This window comes from Epinephelus moara, chromosome 14, assembly GCF_006386435.1.
Source record: "Epinephelus moara isolate mb chromosome 14, YSFRI_EMoa_1.0, whole genome shotgun sequence".
NCBI lineage: Eukaryota > Metazoa > Chordata > Actinopteri > Perciformes > Serranidae > Epinephelus > Epinephelus moara.
The window spans coordinates 29,159,755-29,186,740 of record NC_065519.1 but is presented as its reverse complement, the minus strand read 5'-3'; the positions used below and the strand labels follow the sequence as shown (position 1 = coordinate 29,186,740).

Here is a 26,986-nt window from a genome sequence, read left to right as displayed (position 1 = left end):
TGTAAGTTGTCAACTGATTAAAACACTTTAATCTAACGAACATATTTTTTATGCTGAAAACGTCTTTATTTTAAAAACTGTACCTACAAACCCCATAACCCCATTTTTTATAGTGTACTATAAAGCTATAAAGCTGGTTGCTGGCGGTTGCTCAAACATGATATGAAGTCATTTCTCATAGTTAGTGGGTTGATATTAAGTTGATACTGTTAATGATTAAGCTGTGCAGATCTTACTGCTTTCGGGTTTGGTTTATGATACCACACATACACACACAAAATTATGGATTTATTGAAACCTATAATCAGTTTATTAATTGGCACCAATGAAGTCGGTCAGTGCTAAGTCAAAGACATTAGTCAGCATTACATTTTAACTTACTGGTTGATTTTAGTTTTGTTTTATTAGTGGAAATACAGATACTCAATCAAAGGGTATCAAAGTTTCATGTTAAGATAGACGCACCTGACCTTAATCACAGAATCAAACCTTTCGTAAACGGTGACAGCCAACAGATGGCAACTTTGTGTCTTGACTAATCATTGACAACCACTGTGGAGCTCTGAAGACAATAAACATATAAACAGGCCATAAATATGAACTTCTGCAGCTTGCAGGATCTTTATATGGAAAATAAAACACTCTCCCTCCCTCCCTCCCTCTGTCTTTCTCTCTCATATTGTAGCTTACAGCAGTACATGTTTACACTGCAGGTGACCACAAGTGAGCGCAGGTGCCTTTTGTTCAAAGATAAATGACACATCCTGTCAAGAAAGTCTGAAGAAACAGAAAGTACACTTTGCCCGCCCAGGTAGCCTCAGGTGTTTACAGGCATTATATAAGTGACAAAGCCTCTCCAGCTCTTACCTGCCGATCCGCTCAAACTTTCTGACACCAGCCTTCGAGGTAAGAAGCCAATAGAAAGCAAATAGAATTTAAACTGGTTGATTTATATTTCACATTTTTGCAGACTATGCATATTGACATATAGCCTGTAGTGTAATGCTTTTTACTGCAGGAAACAAGGCAGCCAGTGTTAACATTCTACATGATCTCTCAAGAAACTTAAGTGCACAGGTGGTCTCCAGTGACAATAAAACTAAATGCTGTACTTTTAAAAAAAAAAACTTTACACTGACTGTGATGTGCTATGAAAATGTTTTTTTCCAACAAAATATACTATTTAGTATCTATATCTATTTCTCTCTATTACGCTATTAGGGATAGTATGTGTTTACAAAGAGAATATTTTTTCTTATTGTGCTTTATTTATTTTAGTATTATTATTATTATTATTTATTTTTTATTTTTTGGTGCAAAATTAAATTAGTGATGACATGAAGACAGAAAAAGAAAAAACAGCTACAGCACCCGGAGAAAACCCACGCTGACACATGCAAATTCCACACATAGCAAACCAAATAAGGATAATTCTGATAACATTTTGCAGTAAATTACACTGGAATGTGAAATCTGTTGGAAGTGAAACATGGAAGACAGAAGCCAAAGAAATAATAACAATGCATATATTGAAAAATAAGTAACGAAATTAATAGTTTTTTTCTGTTAGACTGTTGTAGTTGTCGCATTCTTTTGTAATTTGTTAACTGTTGATGATGATTTATATACTAATATCAACTATGCTATGAATAATAGTTCTAATTTACAGAGAGAATATTTCTTTTTCTATGAGAGTTTAGTAGTTGTTGTATTGTTTACAGTCTTTTATAACATTTTTTAGGGTGAAAAATTAAAGGAAACGTGAATAAATGAGAGGAGAAAGAAACCAACCGTAGTTGCTTCCATACATGGTGAAAAGGGTCATTGAATGATATGATATCAGAAGTGAAATTTTGGACCTAAGTGAAGAAAATAACAACAATAATCCCTACAAAACAATATACAAATTACAGATAATTTTCAAATTTATCATGACTTGAAAATGCTCTTTATATTTAATAGGCCTCTTTATTTGATTAAGATTAAGATCCTAGATGGATGCAGTATAAAAGCAGAGGTGATCCCATACCTCCTGAGAAATATTATTGGTTATTATAAATAGAGTTGTACCAATACCGATATCAGTATTGGAAATGCCTCCGATACTGCCTAAAATGCGGTATTGGGTATCGGCAAGTACAGCCTATGACCAATCCGATACCATGTAATGCCTCACGTCATTACGTATACGCACGCTACAGGCAAACGAAATGGAAACGGGTTTAAAAAGCATTCTACTGTAGCCTTTAAAATGTCTTTTTTTACCAAATTGTGTGGCTGCACTTTAACCTGTGTCTTGATCTGTGTCAACACTGGATACTATTATGTACTTATTTCTTAATATTTTAGAGTTTTAGGAGTTGAGACATACAACAATTCATATCCCATCCATTTTTATTTTACGTGCTGGTATTGGATTGGTACTCAGTACATCTCTAATTATAAATAACATGTTGAAGTGAAGCAACATGTACTGTCAAATTTGTCTGCATTTGATTTGTAGATTTGAGAGAATGGTACACCATTTGTCTTCTACATGTATTTGTCTATTTGACAGTTATTTAAGGGAGCAAACAATTTTGATTTGATCGCTTTCCATGCGTCTGCATTGCCTGCTCTTGTAAATGTAGTACTTGATCTACCAGCAGCAGAATTTGTGGAAATGTTAGTAATTTTGCACACATAAACAAACCTGACTGAATACCTTTGGGAAGCTCTGGAGCAACATGTTAGCAATGATGGAATATCTCTTAATACAATTGTGTTCAACTTTTAAAGCAGGGATCCACAGACTTGCATAATATATGCCAAGATTGCTTGTGTTGGACAAAAACCTTTCCTTTACTGTATGTTGTCTTTGTTTGTCTATAATTTCTCATCTGCATCTCTCAAATTTTGTATGCAAAATTATTGTAAACTAGTCCATACCCATTGAGTACAGCATACCATACCATGACTTAGTCATACCAAAAATTACAAAAAAAAAACAAAACATTTGGCCACAGGGGGAGTGTAGAGGCAAAAATCGGTGCCTGGAATTGGGCCTGTAGGCTCCCGACCTTGTCCTCAATGTTGCTTCTCAGTTGTCCTCTGATGTCGATCTGATACCTTGGAGTCAGCTAATTAATACTCAAAGAAACACTGGAGACAGGCAGAGTCCGATGCAATCGAATTTAATGTGTTCACAAGCTTCAACACATACAACTCCATGAGTCAAGCCCCGGAGCTGGACTGAAAACTCACTTTCAGCGCGTCTGCTTTTATGCTGGTGGAGACTGGGTAGAGTCTCCACCTCCTTCTGCTAATCCATCCCACTCCAATCCAAAGCTATTGGTGGCAGCCGTTTTCTTTTTGTCCAATCATGAACAGGCCCGTTTTTAATGGTGTATCACTTTCATTTCGAGCCTGGACTTTCCCAAATTTTCCACCCTTAGCTTTAGATTTGCTTTCACTTTATTTTTAAAAAACATGTGAATCTTAGGGACTTTCTTTATGCAGCCCCTTGTGCTCTTATGCAATATAAACCTTTAAATGTGCATCAGGTAATACAAGCATTTGAATGTGTGTGTTATCATTATACAGAACATGATGGGTTATATGTGTGCTCTTTAGTGTGGATACAATATCGGCTCATCACTCTGTATTGCGAACGCCTCTGACATGTATAACATTGCTTTAACACATATAGACGCATTTCAATCGGTTTTATAAGACCTTATGCATAAAACATGGTTATATGATGGTTATGTGGCTTTTGTTTCTTAATCAACTTATGCAGTATAACACTTTTACTTGATTAGGGATATTAGGGATTGACTTTTACACTACAGGAGCCACAGCGATTGGTAGCATTTTAGCCATTTTTAAGCATTTTTCTGTTGTTATAGCGCCACACAGTGGCCAATTAGAGTTAAATTTCTCCAGTCACCTTGAGGCGTCCTGTTCTACATATCTACCAAGTTTAGTAAAAATCAATATGGTGGTTAGGCCCAGATAAGAAATTAGCTCTCTAGCGCCCCCGTTTTGTTTGATGGGGTCAATAATGGAGGGGTCCCCTCAGATTATATGTGGTCATATGCCTACAAAGTTGTGTGGTGATGGGTGAAACCCTTGAGATGTTATACGCCTTTATGTGATGAGCCACGCCCTTCGCAATATTCATTGCCTTATAGAAGCTCAGTTTTAGTAAGTTTTCCAACTTTTGCCAAGAGGGAACTTTAGATATTGGTAGATTATGTTCACAGAGTTTCATGCAGATCGGTCAAACTTCCTAGGAAGAGATCGATTTGAAGTGTTTTTCAAAAAATTCAAAATGGCGGAAAATCTATATAACCGGAAGTTATGGGTTCTTGCGGCAAATTTGTTCCTCATGAGGAGAGGCATCTATGTGCAAAGTTTGATGTCTCTACGACGAAAGTTTGCAATTTCAATCGGTTGCTATAGCAACCCCTTTGGCCAATTGATGTTATATAGTAAGATAAGATAAGATAAGATATAGTAAGATGTCAAAATGGTTCTGGATCTCATTTTTCTCGACAGAGCCCAAACACTGCAGCAATGCCTCCTCCCGGTGTGTGTCTGAACATCATGGAGGCTCGTCAGAAGCAAAACGGATATGGAAGCTTCACCAACCCTGACAGGTTTTTCAACCAAGACTACCAGCAGCTGAAACAGTACTGTGTCGTCCGAGGAGTGAGGTACATTGATGACACGTTCCCCCCTGACAGGCACTCCATCGGTGAAGGGATACTGAGCCCTTCTGATCTGGCCCGTGTAGTGTGGCAGAGACCAGCGGTGAGAGCAGACATCACAATGAATGTTAATGTTTAATCAAGCAGGTGATTTATTGTAGCTACACTGACTCAGTGTTTCACTGTGTAGCACATTTTCAACTTACAGTAAGAGTCTGTGTTCAAACTCAACCCGACACACAGGTTAGTGTTCTCCCTGTGTTGGATGATCTGCCTCAAGGGGGGGGCTAGCTGGGTTTGTACATTCTCTTCATACCATCCCCTTGACTTGTGATATTGGATTTTTTTTTGACCAACATCCAATATGGGGATATGTAACAACACATTTGACTGATAACTGATACCGATATCAATATTTTCACTTTTTCCTGACCTAATTTTAGTGATCATAAAGTCTTCTCTGTAGTGGGATTAACATCCTATTATGCATGTGTACTCTTATGATGATAGCCCACCAGCAGATGGAGACATGAAATACAATACTTGTCAATGCATGTGATATTCATGCATCTCCCTGATGTTTGGCCATTGAACTGTCAGCTCATTGTTTTTTTTAAATGCGTACTTTTCTGATGCACTGAAGTTAATATAATACTGATCTAAACTTAATTCATTCATTTTCAGTAACTGCTTATTGTGTTTGTGGTTATGAGGGGGCTAGCCTATCCCAACTGACACTAGGCGAGAGGCAGGGTACACCCTGGGCAGGTCACCAGACTATCACAGGGCTGACACATAGGCCCCGTTTATACGACAACGATTTCAACTGAAAACGCTAAACTTTAGTTGCGTTTTGGCCGATCATTTACACGACAGCGGCGTTTTGCGTGCCTGAAAACACAACGTTTTGAAAACGGGTTCCAGAGTGCAACTTTTTGGAAACGGCAGCGTCTCCGTTGTTATGTAAACTTGCAATATGTAGTTCATCTGAAAACGGAGACTATTTGCACATGCGCATTACGGTTCCAGTCACTAGGCACGCCGACCGTCACAACAACAATGCAGAGCTCTGTTTGTGCTGCTCACCCTGTTGATTTGAAGTGAAGTGTAGATCTGTTACTGTAGCAACTCCACCTCGTCGTCCATCCAGACAAAGTTATCTGTGCATGCTTTTGCCATTGTCTTCTTTGTTTTGGTTTGTAATCACCATGTTGTAGAGGAAGGCGCTTCAGCGCAGGCGCATGGCGTCATGCCGTGGTGTTGCTTTGCAAATTTACACTGCCACCCATTGGCCTGGTGTGCACACTACAGCGTTTCAAGTAGATTCTGCGGCTCCGTGTGAACGGGGATCGTTTCAATAATGTCATCATGTAAACGCATAACTTTTTTAAAACGCAAAGGACAGACTTTTCCGTTTTTAGAGAAACTGTCTAAACAGGGCCATAGAGACCAACCATTCACACTCAACCATTCACACTCACATTCACACTCACATTCACACCTACGGCCAATTCAGAGTCACCAGTTAACCTGCATGTGTTTGGACAGTGGGAGGAAGCTGGAGCACCCGCAGAAAACCTATGCTAACACAGGAAGAACATGCAAACTCCACACAGACGGACTTCCCCACCCCGGGATTCGAACCAGGAACTTCTTGCTGTGTGGCGACAATGCTAACCACTGCACCACCCATAATCTAAACCTAAAAAATAATTATTTCTTGTAGTTTTGCTCAAGGAGTAATGAAATGCTGAGATAAAGACTTACTTTATATTTTTAAAAAATGTTTTCTTATACCACTTAAGGTATTAAAGGTAATAAAGAAGGCCTCATACATTTGTGCATATCAGTAGTCATTGGTAATTGTACTGCATTAAGATAGACTTGAGGAAAAAAGTAAACCTATTCTCTTTTTATTTGTTGTTTTTGACCTGTTAACTCTCTGTGTTTCAGAAAATTGCTCCTCATCCAGTCTTCGTACTTGACGGGGTCTCCAGGTTTGATTTTGGTCAAGGAATACTAAGTAGGAACATTTCTTAACTCTTAATCTTTTACTGTGTCTCCTCTTGTCGTTCTAACAATCCTATTTTGTATTTTTCAGAAAACTGCTGGTTTCTTGCTGCTATTGGAGCTCTGACATTTCAGAAGGACGTCCTCGGGCAAGTTGTCCCTCTCGAGCAAACATTTGATGAGAAATACTGCGGACTGTTCCACTTCAGGGTAATAACTAACAGGGCAACTTTAGATGTATATTTTCATTGAACGTTAATTAAAATCAGACTTACAAATTCTTGTGGACTGCACTTTACATTTTTGAAAATAATTAGCTGAAAAAAAGTGAAAAAGGAATATTTTAGAAATAATTACTGACCAAACATTGACATAGATCTTAAGTAGTGACACATACAATACAGTGCCATGCTTTACTTTCAGCTAGGGTTGCAATGGTATACTAGTTTCAAGGTACACTGTGATATTATAGTTGACAGTTATCGTACCATCTCATAAAAATATTAAAATAAAACTTACTTATTTCCTTCTTTTCTAACCATCCAGTTCTGGAGATTTGGAAGATGGGTGGATGTCATCATTGATGACAAGCTACCGACAATCAATGGGAGACTGATCTTTGTTCATTCCAAACACCAAAATGAGTTCTGGCCTGCTTTGATGGAGAAAGCCTATGCCAAGTATGAAAAAAAAATTATTTCTCACACATAAATGTAGTTTCCTGATACAGAGTTTTGTCTTATATTTGAAACAATGATATCACATCCACTTCTGTCAGAGTGTGTGGTTCTTACGTCGACATGAATGCTGGAATTCCTGCAGAGGCCATGATGGACTTCACTGGTGGTGTTCACATGTCTATCCAGCTGTCAGATCCCCCTGCACAACTGTGGGAGCTGATGTGCAGAGCCGGCCAATCCAAGTCACTTATGAGCTGTGGTACACCTCAAGGGGTAAGTACAAATATACCACACAAAATCACTGGCTGGCTCTCTGTCATATGTTTTGTAAACTGCACATGGATAAATTAGAGAGATGCTGAACAATGAACTGAATATCAACTTTAAAGAAAAAGACAAGTTGAAATGTTATTATAATTAGTTATATGTCTCAAGTTTAGAAATATGAAATTGTGTTTGGTTCATACTCTTCCTGCACAAATTATTAAAGAAACATGGTTCTATAGAATACAAGGCCTACTGAGGTTTACAGGTGTGACACTGAAATCATGTGGCGTAAAGAAAAAAATCATCAAGGTGGAGCATCAGTGCATCCCTTGTTCCAAGTTGTTGTTTTTTTCTGTCATTTTAGGAAAAATCTTCTCCTAATGAGCCATGCCGTAATGGTTTTACATGACTAACCTTGCTCAAAGTTTTTTAACCAGTAGTCTGACATTTCCAAAAATAGGTTTATTTGCTTTCTTGCTGATCAACCCAATTGGCAGAAAAATGTTGGCATCATACGTTTCTGCAAAACAGAAATATACATTTGTACATCATTATGTAGCAAATACGTTGAAACTTAACGTTCCAACAAGGCCGTGGTTTACATGTGGTAGATTTAGGCACAAAAATTAATTGGTTATGGTTAGGAATAGATCATGTTTTGGCTTAAAATATCTGATCTGGGGGCACAATAAATGTAGGTAATGCAGTGATGTCTAATAAAAAACAAAACAAAGAAATAAATAAAAAAGGCTTTTCATGCCTAAAAAGCCACCGGAAACACAGCAATGAATTCAATCAATCAATCAATCAATTTTATTCATGAAGCCCAATATCACAAATAACAATTTGCCCCATAGTGCTTTACAGCATACTCTCACAGCGGATAAGGAAAAACTCTCCCAGAAAATCCTTTAACAAGGAAAAAAAATGATATAAACCTCAGGAAGAGCAACTGAGGAGGGATCACTCTTCCAGGACGGACAGACGTGCAATAGATGTCGTACAGAACAGATCAGCATAATAAATTAACAGTAATCCGTATGAAACAATGACACATGAAGAGAGATACAGGACAGACAGTAATGACAGTAGCTTACAACAACATTAATTTAAGTAATAATATTATTATAATAATTCTGGCTATTGTGGTACAATATGTTGTTGGTATATATTAATATCTGATAGTATACATATGTGACAATAATCATATGTGTATAATAATAGTAGAAGTATGACTAATGATAACAGCAGCAGCAGGAGGCATCTGGCAGGACCATGGCAGCAGGACAACCACACACGTCACACTGTCCAGGCACTGCTGCGATATGAGTTAACCTGCCAGACAGTGGAGCACAAAGGCTCCGGAGAAGAAGCCGAGTTAGTGACATGCAGTAGAGCCAAGTTAGCGAGATGCAGTAACAGGACATGAATGTTAGCAAAGGAGAGAGAGAGAGAGAGAGAGAGAGAGAGAGAGAGAGAGAGAGAGAGAGAGAGAGAAGGAGAGAAGATGCTTGGTGTATTATAGGAGGTCCCCCGGCAGACTAGGCCTATGTCAGCCTAACTAGGGGCTGGAACAAGGCAAGCCTGAGCCAGCCCTAACTATAAGCTTTATCAAAAAGGAAAGTCTTAAGTCTAGTGTTAAATGTGGAGACGGTGTCTGCCTCCCGGACCAAAACAGGAAGATGATTCCACACTAGAGGAGCCTGATAGCTGAAGGCTCTGGCTCCTGATCTACTTTTGGAGACTTTAGGGACTATGAGTAACCCTGCATTGTCAGAGCCTGAGCATGTGCAGTAGGAAGCAAACCTGGAAGCTGGAAACCACTTTTGACTTTTGCACTTACAGTAGCAAGCTTTTTTCATTGAACTGAATGGACGCTGTCTTGAAGTCTGATATCCAGTTCTTATGCTGCTTTCCAAAAACTTTTGAAAAATTCCACATGAAATGCCAAAGTTGGAATTCCTACTTGTAAACTTAGGGGAAATCCATCTATCCTGACTTCATGATGAAGCAGTTGTTTGACATCACACAGCTATGGCAGCACCCATGGAAAAGTACATTGTAAATGGTAAACCATTAATTAAAAGGCAATGTTAATGTTTCCCTGTACTTAATTAAAATAACACAATCCAACATATAGTAAAACCTGTTCTGGATGTAAACTGATGTCAAAATAGGCTGCAAATGTTATTCAGTAGCTGGTTACGGTTAAACAATGTTTTGTTTATATATGCAAAGAGGCTGCACTGCTGAGAGTTCAACTGTGTGTACACTTGCCAAAGAATTTCAGCAGGGAAATTTCGACTTCCAACTTTGAATGGAAAGCAGCATTATAATTTATCCATGGTTGAGAGGCTTCTGTTTACAGGTTTTGTAGTCATATAGCATCAGTTGTGGGTTTTAGCTTTCCATTTACCATACAAACATGATTGGTGTAAATGCCCTTTACAGTACATGTCACATTCACCCATTCACACACAGTCACACACTGGTCTGGTGGCCAAGGCTACCATACATGGTGCCACCTGCTACTCAGTAACTATTGTAATTCTCCTCTAACTCTAAAGCAAAAGGGCGTTTTTCCCAAAATCGCATCACATCTCCACTTAAGTTGTGTCTACAACACATACCTGCATATTCTCTAATCGTACAGGTCAGTCGACTTTAATCATTTATAAATGCTTTTGGCTTGTAGGAGACCCCTGACAACACTGTCTCGAAAACTGGATTGGTCCAAGGCCATGCCTACACAATCACAGGTTTGAAACAGGTGAAGAATTATACATATTGCACTTGGAATTTGAAGTAACAATACAATAAACGGTTGTACAATAGTAATCATAAAGACAATATTACCAACAGGTAGAAATTGCACTTTTTAACTCCTACTGAAGCGTATATTTTGTATGATCAATGGAATAATTTCTTGCATATGTCTCCCATGATGATTGCTGGTCAGATGATGAGCCAAGAAAAACTAGTAAACCTGGTGCGTTTGTGGAACCCATGGGGCAAAGGAGAGTGGAATGGAGACTGGAGTGATCGGTAAGAACGACTCTTACTCAGTGACCGTTTCACAAAGACATGGTTCTGATTTGCCGATACATTGAGATTATTTTTTCAGTGACAAGATAAGTGAAGATGTATGTATTGTCATACAATACTCTGACATACCTTTTTTTCCACATTTGCTTTTAGCTTAAAGCCAACCTGTTGGCAAAAAGCTAGGGGTCTTTTGCTGTATTGAAATACAACCACCTCAGTGGTCTTCACTGGCATAACGTGGGGTTCCTCAAGGTTTCATTCTTGAACCTTTGTTGTTTTATTGTCATATGCTGCCATTGGTTCACATATTAGTGAATGAGGCCCATTGGCTGTCTGTCAGTTTTAGAATAGATTTTAATATTATTATTGTTCAATGGATGGGTGCCTGATTACTTGTCAGACATGCTCTCAATTTATGCTCCCCTAATTTATTTAAGTCCTGTGACACTGGCTTTTTAGTTGTTCCTTGGGTGAGGACAAAGTACTACAGGGAGATGGCATTTAGTGTCTGAGGTCCTCACCTCTGGAACAGTCTGCCAGAAGAGCTGAGGGCAAAAATCTGTAAATATCTGTAAAAGGAACCTTAAAACTTACCTTTTTTGTTTAGCATTTTTGTTTAATTCTTTTAAAAATGTATCTTCTTTTTTATCTGCCCCTTTCTATTACCTGTACTTTTCCTTATATTGTATTTAGACTAGAGATGCACCAATCCAGCTTTTTCAGTTTCGATACAGATAGCAATGCTGTGGCTTTGATTATCAGCCGATAACCGATACCGATCCGATACCATGGTTGACCTAAAAAGCTATATACCTTTACATGTAGAACAGAAAAGACGAGAGACATCAGGCATTGATGACTACACAGTTCTTTCCTAAGATAAAATGAAACAAGATGAAAGAGATTAATGCAATGATGAATTATTTATTTTTAACAAAAATAAACAATTGTGCAACAGCAACTGAAATAGTGTGAAATACCTCCACACAGCAGATTCTCTCCTTCGCTCCATGACGTATGACGTAGCTCATGTTGCAATAGATTTAAAGGGAAAGGATCGCCTCAGGTATAGGTTGCATTTTCCGATACCCGATCCATCTATTTTGATGATATCGGGGCTGATATTCGATCCAGATATCGGATCGGTGCATCCCTAATTGTATTTTTGTTGTTTTGTTAAGCACCTTGTACTGCAGTTGTGCACAAAAAGTGCTGTATAAATTACTGACGTTTAAATTTACAGTAGCTTCCATTCTTTTGGGTAACATAAAAGAGTTAAAGATGTCATTTGGAAAAAGAGCAGCTTGAAATGAGAAGCTTGTGAAAATCTCCCCTTGTTTTTTTTAAAACTGGTTTTGCCAGATTCAGTGAAGTCATCCCCTATGGGGCCCTGCCTTAGAGGTAACTTAATGATAGGCTTTTCATTCAAAGCACTGCACTGTCTGAGGCCTGAGCCTGAGGAGGTGTTACATCATGCTTCTGAATGTCAAACAGTTAATCATAAGATATTGTCTCACCTCTCTTGAAAAACTGTTGTTAAGGTCATCGCTGTGGCAAACCGTGAGTGCCAAAGATCGTGAAATGTGCCTTTCAGTGGCTGATGATGGAGAGTTTTGGTAAGCAACTTCACTCAAATGTATGAAACTTTTCATGGCATTACACCTACATGCGTAGTAGCAATTACAGCAAGAACTACAAATCAGTGTATACTCAAAGTTAAGTGTATCTAAAATATAAGATATCCACAACTATGCTTTATCAAAAATTAATCTCTGATGTTAACAGGATGACTATTGGAGACTTCTATAAGTTCTACGCGAATCTTGACATCTGCTCCCAGTATCCCGACTTCCTTGATGCACACTCCTCTTACCGCTGGAAGACTTCAATGTATGAGGGCAGATGGGTTGCAGGAACAACTGCTGGAGGATGCGCGAAAAATAAAGGTACTTCCAGGATATCTGGACTTAATTAATAAAACTTGATATAGTTCGTCATACCACTGAAGCAAATGTGTGCTTTATGTTGTCCTGCTATCAATGTGCAATTTTTATTTTTGCAGTGCCAATGATAAAGTTCCATTCATTCATTTTCTGTAATCGCTTATTCTCTCAAGGGTTGCTGGGAGGCTTGAGCTTAGAGTGTATAAAATAATGGACATAGCTACCGTGACATCACCCATTGGTTTGTGGACTCCCCTTTTGAAGCCTCGAGTTCAGCATTTTGGCCATTGCCAAAAATTTTTTGGAGACAAAATCATTTTTGATCGAGGGGTGGATCTGACTCATTGACTGTGCAATGCCTCACAGACAGCCTGTTACTCCAGCGGCCCCACCCTTAGATATGTGTAACTTTTAGCCTTAATAATATATAAATTTATGAGTTATATAAGAATTAATGCCCCTGTACAGTTGTCATGACTGTTGGTATTAGCTGTAGAGACCAAACCATTTTTGTTACAGGCTGGAAACATATTTATTTTTGCTTTGATGTTAGGAATTTTAACATGGGCTTCAAATGACCCTTTACTGAGTCCCACCCCTTGAACATAGACTGGCCAATCATAGCATAGCATCAGCTAGCTCTGACAAGGGTCTGACAGCTACACGGTTGTGCTCCATAGACTCTCGTGCAATCACTTCAGATATCCGTCATTTTCAGGCTGGTTTTGTGGGTATTGAGTTAAACATTGTGCCTGGGGCACCTTTATGAGTAATACTCATTACCTAGAGAGACTGGAAGAAGATACACATTTCTTCCCCTTTCCAAAACCAAAATCAAATCCTGAAAAGTGCAAGCCATTACCAATAACATATGATTTCAATTTCAACAAATCAATCAAATCACTCACCTGATTCTTTGCAAAATTATTCAATGCAAAAAACACTTTCTCCTGTTTCTCTTCCAGACAGTTTCTGGACTAATCCACAGTATCGGGTCAAGATTGGCGGTGAATATTCAGGGAAAGATGGCGAGAAAAATGTGCTAATATCTCTCATGCAGAAGTCTGACAAAAGGAACAGACACCTGGTTCAAAATTTTCACATTGGATTAAGCGTGTTTGAGGTAAACGTTACCCTTTATTGTGTCTGTCACAGTATAAGGACTATTAGGGACATGTCATGTATACAGTAGACATCCCTGTCAGGCCCTGATGAGGTGGAGAACTTTTTTATGGGCTCTTGACGATGAGAGCAAAATTTTGGTGAGGGAAAAAGTGGCATTGCCAGTTTTCAAAATGGTCTGCATATCTGTGGTTGGGATGGGAGGCCCACTTTGAGAAAAACTTTGTTCCCCTGCCCATAATTTGTAAATAAATAAATAAATAAAAATAAAATAACTTATAATATAAGTTGGGTGAAAGTTAAACAATAAAGCCGACCAGCTGTGTATCACGCTGATGGGAAAAGACAGTTTTTTTCGACGGTGTCTGACGCCGGGAGTCACTGATCAAGCGGTGGTTTTTGACAACTTCAGAGTGAGACCAAGTTGTCTTAACTCCTCAAACTTGTTCGTAAAACAAAATTTAATGATTGATGATGAGAGCGATGATTCACTCAAATTTTGTGAACATCAAAGGAACTTTATCCTAACACAGGTGTGCATTTGGGGGTGCTTTGGAGCTTGCTGGCCACACGCAACCTATTCATTCATCTAGAGATAAAACATCTCAGATTTTTTAAGGAAGCTATATTCTGAGGAGTCAAAGGAGGGTCGCAGTAAATCGAATGTGAACACAGTAAATGAACGACCATAGTCAAAGTCCATGCAACAGAATGTTAGACCACAGCTGGCTACCTAGGGAGGTCTAATGTAGGTCTTACTCTGCTTTTCATCTTGAGTAACTGCATATGTGCACGTCATAATAATACATTATCGTAACTGAGTATTTATTCATACTCATTAACTTAATTGCTTTTGTCTCCAACATAAACTCATCTTCCACTGATTTCCCTCAAGGTGAAGGAACAAGTAAGACACAATTTTATCTCAATCCCACAATAAATCTCCATCCACATTGTGAAGCTCAGCTAAAAGATATAAACTGCAGAGGACTGAAGTATATTTATTTATTACTACAGTACAAGGCACAGAGAGGGAAGTTCCCACCCTCTTTCTTCAGCAGCAATGCACCCGCTGTCCAAACTTTGACCTTCATAAATGCACGTGAGGTGATGGAGTTTGTAATGCTGAAGCCTGCTGAATACCTGATTGTGCCGTGTACCTTCAGCCCAAACGAGTCAGCCTCCTTCATCCTGACCATCTTCTCCAAGGAAGAGACCCATGGCTAGTACGCTCACTCTCTCCACACTTACTGTTTGTATGACCACGTCACAAAATCACCCCAAAAGAATCTGCACAGCATGTGTCACACATAACTGGTGTTTTACTGAGAAAGAAAAAAAACACACTAATCCCATGCAGAATGTGTTTGGTCTTTCCCAACAGTGAGAATTCTGGTGATCATGAGCCAGTACCAAAGGTGTGCCAGATTTAATATTATCAAAATATTATTCTGATATTGTGTTACATGTTCTTAACTATACTTAATGTAAAATATGTTTTGACCATTGCATTTCATTTGGGATAAAATAACTTAATTTCTCATTCTCTTATTTTGATTTCCAGCTCGAAGAGGTCACAGATGCACAGGATGATGAAAACAAGAAAACATTTTTCCGTCACCACTCTGACAAGGTAATGCTTGCATACTCGCTAGCTAGCGTTAAACCTTTTAAGAAAAATGTATTGAAAAATCTACCAGCTTTCACATACTTTAAAACTGAAGTTATCAATATTCTGAATAATGGGTCAAATAACTATACATGAAGTGAGAGGGGTCATTCATAGCTAAAAACCCACAGATAATTATCACGACTCTGCAGTTTTTCCTCAGCTTTAGGGAGCATTTTAGTGTTTTTCAGCTCATTGTTTTGGTTTAATGGAACAAAGTTTTACTGCTTTGATCTGTCTTATTGGCCTCATCAACCTCATTTCCAGCCACAGCTGATTTTAAAAGTTTTCTTAGACCCACCACCCCAGCACCAAACAGCAGACATTAAAAAGAGAGCTTTAAGGAGAGTGAATATTGGATGTCCATTTGTCAGGTAGACAGATACCCAACTAAAAAGAATGCTAATGGGTGTGGGGACGGTTTTGTTTTTGGTCTGTTTTCATGTGGCTGACAGAAAAGTCACCAATGAAAGCTTATAGAAAGTTTACCACAGTCTAATATATCTGTTTTCATTTCATTTCCAGTACGAAGAAGTGGATGCTGAGCAGCTCCAAAGGCTTCTAAATGAACGCATCCTGCAAGGTTTGGACTGTGAAATAATATTAAGAGACTTGATAAACAAGAGAGCTCAAAAACATCACAATACATTGTTATCATCTTAAATTATATGTGAACTGCTATATTAAAGGGTTTATACCTTGTTTCCACACAGTTTTGTTTTGTGTCCATATTTGTGTACAGTATAGGCAGTAGCGGCTCGTGGTGAAATTGGGTGTGAGGGCTAACGCATTAGGCCTATGGCCTATACTGATCAATAGTTCAGCTGCAGTAACAGTAGCTATGTTTCCATCCAAAAGTGATTTGAATCATTGGGAAATGCGCATTAAAAGAAATACGAATCCTGTGTGTTTCCATTAAATGTACAGACTTTGGTGAAAACTACGAACTCAGCAGAACCGGAAACAAAACAAGTCTCGCATTCTTCTTCTTCTACGTTTTCTGGTGGTTGGTAACCAGCTTGTAAATGCATTACTGCCTTCCCGACCCGGAGTGTGGATATCACCATGGAGAGAGGTGCGCTATGTCAGACTTAATTCGAACATAACTGTTTCCATCCCCCGTTTTGCGAATCAACATTTTTTCGAATCAACCAAAACCCGGCTAAAGTGAGTGTCTTTTAGTTTGTGCGAATCAGGGGATTTTAATTTGAATTTTGGCGTTTCCATCATAATTTTCCGATGCGATACTTCTAGATGTGCATCTAAACAGGCTGATGGAAACATTGCTAGTAACATCACACCGAGATACAGAACCAGATTACAGCAACAATGCGCTACAACAAAACTAGAGAATTAGGCTAACTACAAAAATGTTCTGATGCCAAAAGCTCTTTCTCTCTCTCTCTCTCTCTCTCTCTCTCGCTCTCTCTCTCTCTCTCTCTCTCTCTCCCCCTCTCTCTCTCTCTCGCTGGCTCGTTCGCACGCCCGCGCGCGTGTGCATACAGAAAGGAAAGGAGTAATGCTCCTTTAATGAGAGGTTAGGGCTTGGGCCTAGGGCTGGGCGGTATGGCCTAAAATCAATATCACGGTATTATTTTGGGGGGATGCAGTGACGGTATGATATCGCAGTATCATCTTCTCTCTTTTTTTTACACCTTAAACAAGTCTAGGATGAAAACTATTTATCGTCAGAAGTAAAATGGTTGCTAATCCATCTATTATTGTGTATAACGTTATACAGTATGTATAAACCTTAGAGGGAAGAGGGAGGGTCGGCGGCTCCCGGGCCCCCTTCTCCCGTGGGCCTGGGTTTGCGGCGATCGGCCAGGCCACCTCCATCACATAGCGAGGGAGGTGCGTGAGGCAGGCAGGGCTGCCGGGCCCCGTTCTACCGCCAGAGTATGAAGGTAACCACAAAAGCAGTACCGTGCCTCATGTTTACTGCGGTAAGTTTCCGTCACCGCGAATACCGCCCAGCCCTACGTGGGCCTACCTTATTTGAAGAGAAGCTCACATCGACGGCCGGATGAGGTCCCACTCGATAGACAACATTTAAAATAATCCACCTCGTTCACTCTCCCACTACAGTAACAGCGGGCAGGCCCTTACTGTACTTCCAAGCACTGTCATTGGCCAAAAGTCAGTGGCCTGGGCTGAATTAATTTAGCCCAACTGGACAGTAGCCTAAATCAAGGGGGCTTGTCACGACACCTGTCACTCAAGATGTGACAACAATGATTGGAAGCTGATTCTAGGAGTATGGGCTGTAAAAAATCAGCCCATTTAGATAAATCCTGCATTTTTGTGCTGTTGCTGCTATAGGTTCCACCAAAAACAATCAGTTCTAAGGTTTAATAACTAATATTTTAATATTTTCTTTAATTTAATAATTTTCTCGTCTTTATTGTAAAAGATAGGCAGGGCTTAGCCCCGCAAGCCCATTTATACCAGCCGTCTCTGAGTATAGGCAGTACAGTGTTTAACGCAAGGATAAGCATCTCTTTATGGATGAATAGAAATGCCACTGCATAAATGGAAGACAAGTTAATGTTGAGTGTTTTTACGCAATCCATTCCAATCCATTGTGTAATATGTGCATGGAGCAGTACTGAGACAAAACAGGACCAATAATAGAGTGGTTATTTGAATTTTTTTTTTTTTTTTGTAAAATACCTGAAATACGTTTTGTGGTCACGTTCTGTTTTCTGACATAAAATACATTAAATACCCCACTCGTAATTTTGAAGCTTTACGTGTCTTAAAATACATGGTTGCTAACAAGTGGCTACATGAGACTCCAGTGGCATCATGCCAAACCACGCCGAACATGGCTTTAATGCCTCATTGTGTTGGCAACATTGAAGCCATATGTCCTAGGTGTAGTTTGCTTACAGCCTAACGTAAGTTACCTCTGGTGACTGCATTGCATGTATTGTATGCAGAGCAAGAAAAAAGTGGGGAGGCTGGCCTGTAAGGTGTTTCGTGAAATATTCTGTTACAGGCTGATCCATTATGCATGTATTCTATATATTACACAGCTAACATGTTAATGTTAGCTAGCTTCACATGCTGCAGAACTTTTCACATGGGAACAATGTATAAATAGAGCTGTGTTACATTTATAAATCTGTTAGCTAACTTGTTTTATGTTAACTTCCAAAAGTTCTCAGAGGCTCTCATAGGAATGAATGGACCTTGACTTACATATGCAAACAGAGCTATGTGGAAACGAGGCATTAGGCCAAAGTATGTCTCCTACTGATTTCTCTTCTTCTTCTTCTTTTTTTAAGGGGACTTGAAATCTGGAGGCTTTACCATTGATGCCTGTCGCAGCATGGTTGCTCTGATGGATGTATCCTGTTGTGATGCATGTGACTGTAACAAAATATAGTCATTCTTTCTACTGTGAAAAAACACCAATAAAAGCTTCTATACTAAAATCTACCCACAGGACATGTCCCAGCAAGAATCAGATCCAGATTCGGGGAGAAATGAACAACTTCATTAACCAAGATTATATGTTTCCCTGACATTAACATGTAGCGGTGTAGCAGTGCAGGTTACACTTGCACTCGTAGTAATGTACCTGGGGCAGATGACCATATATCTGTCACAAACAAACGTCACTTTGTTTCAAAAATAGAAAAAAACATTGGAAACAGAGTATACAGAACAATCTGAAGCCAGAGAATTTTGCTTACAAGGAGTACTGTTACCTATGTTTATCTCATTACTTGAAACTTCGGCCTTGTTTAATATGGACTAAGGATGCATGATAATATCGGCATGTCATCAGCAAAGGTCAGGCTAAGACATGAAACAACATGTGCAGCTGTGATACCTTAATGTTGAGCTAGACATCGATCACTGGCAAACTGAACAGTGAGGAATTTGTTCGTCTGTGGAGGAAGGTCGTTGCATACAAGGTAAAAGGAACCAAGTGCAGCACAAACATTTCAATTTTTATGTAATATTTACACACATAACTGTTTTGCAGCCTTGTCAATCTACCATTAATTCATATGCATTAGACTATAGATATGGAAGACTGAAATGATGATTGTTGGTGTTTTCTTCATTTATCAGGACATTTTCTTCCTCACTGATGTTTCACGAACTGGAACCCTGTCAATGAGTGAGCTGAGGAATGCTTTCGAAGCTTCAGGTAGACCAGTTTAGGATTCATTCACTCACTTGATTATTGGTTTATTAAATGTAATGAAAAAAAATCCCTGTGCCATTTAAAAGTCAGTACCAAAGAACACTTGGAAGCATAAACATGTGAACAGTGTGTGCATAAAGAAAGTACATTCTCAACAAAGAAACTGATATTAGATGAAGACAGAGAGGACGTGTTGCGTTAATGTGCGTACTTCCAACTCTGCCTCTTCTATAGAACTATGTATACAGACGCAGTTTTACTGAGTTGGATACAGTAAGGATAGATGACATTAAAGAGGGAATTTGAGAATCTGAACTGAATATGTGTTATTATTATTATTATTGTTATCATTTTTATTGCATAACAATGACTGAATCTGCAGCAGCTCACCTGAAATCTCCATTTGGGGAAAAATCAATAATGTTTACTAAGAATTACTGACAATTGCTTTTACCCACGGACACTGACTCTGCAGTTCTCCTTTATATGCAGCTTGCAGTGATAGCATCTTTCAGCTAACTGTTTCTTATCATTATGGCCGGCAACTTCAACATTTTGGCTCAGTCTTACCACTCTCATATCTAGCAACATCATCGCAGTAGGCAGCAGATTCCAGTCTCCAGTAAACCCACTGTACACCACAAACTCAGCACCAAACAACAGAAAGACACAGTTAGAGACTGTTGGCTGGTAGATCGTATTTAGTCGCTAAAAAGCCAGACATTTCCCTGAGGAGTTTGTGAACACCAATAACAGGGCTGAAAATAGGTTGAATATTGGAACTGGAACAAAACTCCAAATTGCTGCTAATGTTGCTCAGTAGCCGATAAATTTGTAGGCATTTTTGAGGTATATAATAACTACATACGGCACCACAAGATGGCGCCTATGCATTCCAGTGGAGTTTCTTGCCTGGTGCGTACACCAAAAAAAGTTCCTAGCTTCGATGTTTATTTCCACAGTATGTGGCCCGCGGAATACGCGCAGTAGTGTTTCTCCTGCTGGGCCCGCCACCAGTTCTTGCTCTGCTCATAGACTTTACATTGTACGTCTGTCCGTCCTGGAAGAGGGATCCCTCCTCAGTTGACTCTTCCTGAGGTTTCTACCATTTTTTCCCTCGTTAAAGGGTTTTTTTTTGGTGGGAATTTTTCCTTATCCGCTGTGAGAGTCCAAAGGACAGAGGGAAAATTGGAAGCAAGGTTGAGCTGCTTTCCTGGGAGTTTGGTGGGCACCTGTTTGCTTACAAGTTTACCACATCAGTTTGAAAGGTGATAATAATATCATATGCAACTTTGTAGGCATATGACCACACATAATCTGAGGGGACCCCTCCATAATTGACCCGATCAAACAAAATGGGGGCACTAGAGAGCTAATTTCTTATCTAGGCCTAACCGCCATATCGATTTTTACTAAACTTGGTAGATATGTGGAACAGGACGCCTCAAGGTGACTGGAGAAATGTAACTCTAATTGGCAACTGGGTGGCGCTATAACAACAGAAAAATGCTTAAAAATGGCTAAAATGCGACTGATCGCTGTGGCTCCCCCTGTGGCCAAATGTTGTTTTTTTCTTTCTAATTTTTGGTATGACTAAGTCATGGTATGGTATGCTGTACATAATTACGGAAACTGTCAGTGTGTCATTCTGTCTGTCCCACGTTTTTCTACTCACTGACGTGGTCAATCTATGTGAAACTGCACATAGGCATTGAGGATTGGCATAGGTAGAAGGTGACAAAGCTACCAATGGGTATGGACTAGTGAATATAGAATAAAGAAAGTTTTCATGATTAAATTTACACTGAGACTGCATTTGTGGCTAATTGTGTAAGTGAAAAACACCTAAGTGTTGAAAGAATAAGCTACATTTCCAAACTGCTCCTCCTGTGTGTGTGTTGCACAGGAATGAGAGTCAAGGATGACATGCTCAATTTGATGGCTCTACGCTACGGTGCCTCTTCTGGCCACATGACGCTGGAGAGCTTCATCAGTCTCATGCTTCGCTTGGGCTGCATGTACAGTAAGTGAAGTCAACTGAAATAAATGGTGACAATAGATAAGACATAAGAAGTTACTGTCTACCACTCCTTAGAAATATGTTAAAATACACATTCGTTCCCGGTTAGTGAGTCTGGTCTAGTTGCAATTTATAACACTTATGGCTTAAAGTGATACAATTTATTTTCTTTTTGTGTGATGCCCAACAGAAATTTTCCAACAGCTGTCTGATGGGAAAGCCATGAATCTCAAAGAGTCAGAGGTAATAATACATGTTCTTCTTGTCAGAAGTCGTAGATATAATGCCACAGTGTAACTTAATGATACATTTTCAGGGATAAAAAATGCATTTTTGTGTACATGTTGCATTAATAACCTGTCTCCTCTTTATTTTCAGTGGATGTACGTTTCAATGTACACTTAACCCAAAAAGGAAGATGGACGGCGCAATTCACAAGGACAAAACAGGGATAGATGTTTCAAACGAGTGTTTTCTTTTCATTTTAAAATCTGCATCAATAGATAAAAGCTGTATCTTTCTATGAATAATTCATTACACAATATGAACTGTAACTAAAAGGTTCTTTATTTTCACTACTATACTTCTATTGCAGTAAAATACACAATAATGTGAAAACATAACCAATCCTTTGTAGACATGTTGATAGGCTCGATATGGAATTGCATTATGTTAAAATGATAGATTGAGTTACTGCACTTTTTTTTTGTATTATTTGTAGACTTATAATGTAGGCTGATCTTTTCACCCACAACAAATTTCAGATTTCAGGATATGAAATGCAGTCACTTTAACTGCAAAAACCATGTTGACCATTTTCTATAACTTTTTCAAAAATAATAATAAAAAGATCTGACCTGTAAGTACGAGCGTGTGATTTGGGCTGGGCTCCTCTATTGTCTGTCAACCACCTGCTTTCTGCAAATTTCAATCCGTACAAATAGTTTACTATCGACCACTGATTTTATCACAGAGGAACATTTTGATTGTTACATATGTATAACTGCAAGAAGAAACAAAGATATTTCTTCTTTTCTATTTGGAAATGCAAAAAAATGTGTACTCAAATGTAGCATTAATGACACACCATGCATAACAACTCTGTACCATGTATAATTCAAGGGCGCGTTCCAAATTGCATACGTTTTGTTTATAATTTTAGTAGGTACTGCACCACCCTTAAAAAGTACGTACTCGTAATTTTGAAGCTTTACGTGTCTTAAAATACATGGTTGCTAACAAGTGGCTACATGAGACTCCAGTGGCATCATGCCAAACCACGCCGAACATGGCTTTAATGCCTCATTGTGTTGGCAACATTGAAGCCATATGTCCTAGGTGTAGTTTGCTTACAGCCTAACGTAAGTTACCTCTGGTGACTGNCATGCCAAACCACGCCGAACATGGCTTTAATGCCTCATTGTGTTGGCAACATTGAAGCCATATGTCCTAGGTGTAGTTTGCTTACAGCCTAACGTAAGTTACCTCTGGTGACTGCATTGCATGTATTGTATGCAGAGCAAGAAAAAAGTGGGGAGGCTGGCCTGTAAGGTGTTTCGTGAAATATTCTGTTACAGGCTGATCCATTATGCATGTATTCTATATATTACACAGCTAACATGTTAATGTTAGCTAGCTTCACATGCTGCAGAACTTTTCACATGGGAACAATGTATAAATAGAGCTGTGTTACATTTATAAATCTGTTAGCTAACTTGTTTTATGTTAACTTCCAAAAGTTCTCAGAGGCTCTCATAGGAATGAATGGACCTTGACTTACATATGCAAACAGAGCTATGTGGAAACGAGGCATTAGGCCAAAGTATGTCTCCTACTGATTTCTCTTCTTCTTCTTCTTTTTTTAAGGGGACTTGAAATCTGGAGGCTTTACCATTGATGCCTGTCGCAGCATGGTTGCTCTGATGGATGTATCCTGTTGTGATGCATGTGACTGTAACAAAATATAGTCATTCTTTCTACTGTGAAAAAACACCAATAAAAGCTTCTATACTAAAATCTACCCACAGGACATGTCCCAGCAAGAATCAGATCCAGATTCGGGGAGAAATGAACAACTTCATTAACCAAGATTATATGTTTCCCTGACATTAACATGTAGCGGTGTAGCAGTGCAGGTTACGCTTGCACTCGTAGTAATGTACCTGGGGCAGATGACCATATATCTGTCACAAACAAACGTCACTTTGTTTCAAAAATAGAAAAAAACATTGGAAACAGAGTATACAGAACAATCTGAAGCCAGAGAATTTTGCTTACAAGGAGTACTGTTACCTATGTTTATCTCATTACTTGAAACTTCGGCCTTGTTTAATATGGACTAAGGATGCATGATAATATCGGCATGTCATCAGCAAAGGTCAGGCTAAGACATGAAACAACATGTGCAGCTGTGATACCTTAATGTTGAGCTAGACATCGATCACTGGCAAACTGAACAGTGAAGAATTTGTTCGTCTGTGGAGGAAGGTCGTTGCATACAAGGTAAAAGGAACCAAGTGCAGCACAAACATTTCAATTTTTATGTAATATTTACACACATAACTGTTTTGCAGCCTTGTCAATCTACCATTAATTCATATGCATTAGACTATAGATATGGAAGACTGAAATGATGATTGTTGGTGTTTTCTTCATTTATCAGGACATTTTCTTCCTCACTGATGTTTCACGAACTGGAACCCTGTCAATGAGTGAGCTGAGGAATGCTTTCGAAGCTTCAGGTAGACCACTACTGCACCACCCTTAAAAAGTACGTAATGTTGCATGCAGTATGGACACAACTGGAGCATACTACTGTCTCATAACATTACGTCCTGAACTCTGACCCTCTTGTTTTTATATCTGTTACCTTGGAGATACAGTGGTGTGAAAAAGTGTTTGCCCCCTTCCTGATTTCTTACTTTTTTGCATGTTTTCCACACTTAAATGTTTCAGATCATCAAACAAATTTAAACATTAGTCAAAGATAACACAAGTAAACACAAAATGCAGTTTTTAAATGAAGGGTTTTATTAATGAGGAAGAAAAAAATCCAAAGCTACATGGCCCTGTGTGAAAAAGTGTTTGCCCCCTAGCTCCTGTTAAAACATAACTGTGGTTGATCACACCTGAGTTCAATTTCTGTAGCCACACCCAGGCCTGATTACTGCACACCTGTTCCCAATCTAGAAATCACTTAAATAGGACCTACCTGACAAAGTGAAGTAGACCAAAAGATCCTCAAAAGCTACAGACATCATGCCGAGATCCAAAGAAATTCAGGAACAAATGAGAAAAAAAGTAATTGAAATCTATCAGTCTGGAAAAGGTTATAAAGCCATTTCTAAAGCTTTGGGACTCCAGCGAACCACAGTGAGAGCCATTATCCACAAATGGCGAAAACACGGAACAGTGGTGAACTTTCCCAGGAGTGGCCGGCCGACCAAAATTACCCCAAGAGCGCAGCGACGACTCATCCAAGAGGTGACAAAAGACCCCACAACAACATCTAAAGAACTGCAGGCATCACTTGCCTCAGTTAAGGTCAGTGTTCATGACTCCACCATAAGAAAGAGACTGGGCAAAAATGGCCTGCATGGCAGAGTTCCAAGACGAAAACCACTGCTAAGCAAAAAGAACATTAAGGCTCGTCTCATTTTTGCCAGAAAACATCTTGATGATCCCCAAGACTTTTGGGAAAATATTCTGTGGACTGACGAGACAAAAGTTGAACTTTTTGGAAGGTCTGTGTCCCATTACATCTGGCGTAAAAGTAACACCGCATTTCAGAAAAAGAACATCATACCAACAGTAAAATATGGTGGTGGCAGTGTGATGGTCTGGGGCTGTTTTGCTGCTTCAGGACCTGGAAGACTTGCTGTGATAAATGGAAGCATGAATTCTGCTGTCTACCAAAAAATCCTGAAGGAGAATGTCCGGCCATCTGTTCGTGACCTCAAGCTGAAGCGAACTTGGGTTCTACAGCAGGACAATGATCCAAAACACACCAGCAAGTCCACCTCTGAATGGCTGAAGAAAAACAAAATGAAGACTTTGGAGTGGCCTAGTCAAAGTCCTGACCTGAATCCTATTGAGATGCTGTGGCATGACCTTAAAAAGGCGGTTCATGCTCGAAAACCCTCCAATGTGGCTGAATTACAACAATTCTGCAAAGATGAGTGGGCCAAAATTCCTCCACAGCGTTGTAAAAGACTCATTGCAAGTTATCGCAAACGCTTGATTGCAGTAGTTGCTGCTAAGGGTGGCCCAACCAGTTATTAGGTTTAGGGGGCAAACACTTTTTCACACAGGGCCATGTAGCTTTGGATTTTTTTCTTCCTCATTAATTCATTTAAAAAACTGCATTTTGTGTTTACTTGTGTTATCTTTGACTAATGTTTAAATTTGTTTGATGATCTGAAACATTTTAGTGCGGAAAACATGCAAAAAAGTAAGAAATCAGGAAGGGGGCAAACACTTTTTCACACCACTGTAAAAGAAACACAACATACTGAGTTTGCCAGAAACAGATCAACCCAGGAAGCTCTGCTGTTGCTACTTTGCAATGAATGTAGTTTGACTTTAAAGTTGTGCACAGACTGTACATTCTAACATATTATATTTGCAACAGTGAAATTACATCTACAGTTCTCTGTTATTTTTATTTTTACACCTACGCCCTATTGTTGTTTGCAATATTAGTACTATGGGCATTGGAATGCACAGTAAGTTGGTATGAAGACTTTGCCACTCACATGTTCACAGATTAGTGTTGCACTTCTGCCATCTTGTGGCTTCAAACAATATCAACAGCAATGGGAGGCTTTTAGCTGACACTCACTGCAAAGAACTGAAATACATATAGCAGGTGAGCCTTTGTGGGCTTAGTTTGTTAATATGCTGTTTCTGCCTGACCAGCTGACTCACTCATATAAATCTATAGACTAAGATAGTGACGAGGTTCTGTATTAACAAGGTTGTAAAACAGGAAATGATTGGCGAGCTTGCTTAACCCTTTGTCACCTGTTAATAAGACAACATGTTGATACAAAACTAGAACACACATTTCTTGGATAAACATGAGACAAATTTGATTTAAAATATGGCATTCAATAATTGTTCAGAAGTTACATTTGTACATTAATGCCACTACTTTAAATACTGTGAGAACAACATCAGTTTTGCATCGCACAATCTGTCAGCTTCCCTTTGAATTTCATTTTGAGAATAGAGTATTACTTTTGGCCATCCAGAGAGGTCGCAGTGATTTTAATTAAAGGTTGATAACATCCAACTTTAGCAATGTACCCACTTCCTCTTGTTTCCATTTTAGCCTGCATAGTTCATGATCTGGTAAGTGTTTGTGTTTTCAAATGGT

At 39.1% G+C, this 26,986-nt stretch overlaps 1 protein-coding gene across 1 annotated transcript; it reads left to right on the top strand.

The window, feature by feature from the left end:
• The first annotated feature begins 884 nt into the window (after window positions 1-884).
• Window positions 885-22,451, top strand: LOC126401287 (calpain-1 catalytic subunit-like). Its single transcript, XM_050062460.1, has 22 exons — window positions 885-906; window positions 4,540-4,794; window positions 6,645-6,714; window positions 6,793-6,911; window positions 7,248-7,381; window positions 7,480-7,654; window positions 10,344-10,418; window positions 10,608-10,693; window positions 12,235-12,309; window positions 12,479-12,639; window positions 13,602-13,765; window positions 14,660-14,665; window positions 14,776-14,984; window positions 15,143-15,176; window positions 15,323-15,391; window positions 15,953-16,010; window positions 18,718-18,779; window positions 19,285-19,353; window positions 19,514-19,592; window positions 21,496-21,612; window positions 21,800-21,852; window positions 21,988-22,451. The coding sequence occupies exons 2-22, from the start codon at window positions 4,558-4,560 to the stop codon at window positions 22,012-22,014; spliced, it is 2,079 nt and encodes a 692-aa protein (XP_049918417.1). The 5' UTR covers window positions 885-906; window positions 4,540-4,557; the 3' UTR covers window positions 22,015-22,451.
• The last annotated feature ends 4,535 nt before the right edge of the window (window positions 22,452-26,986 follow it).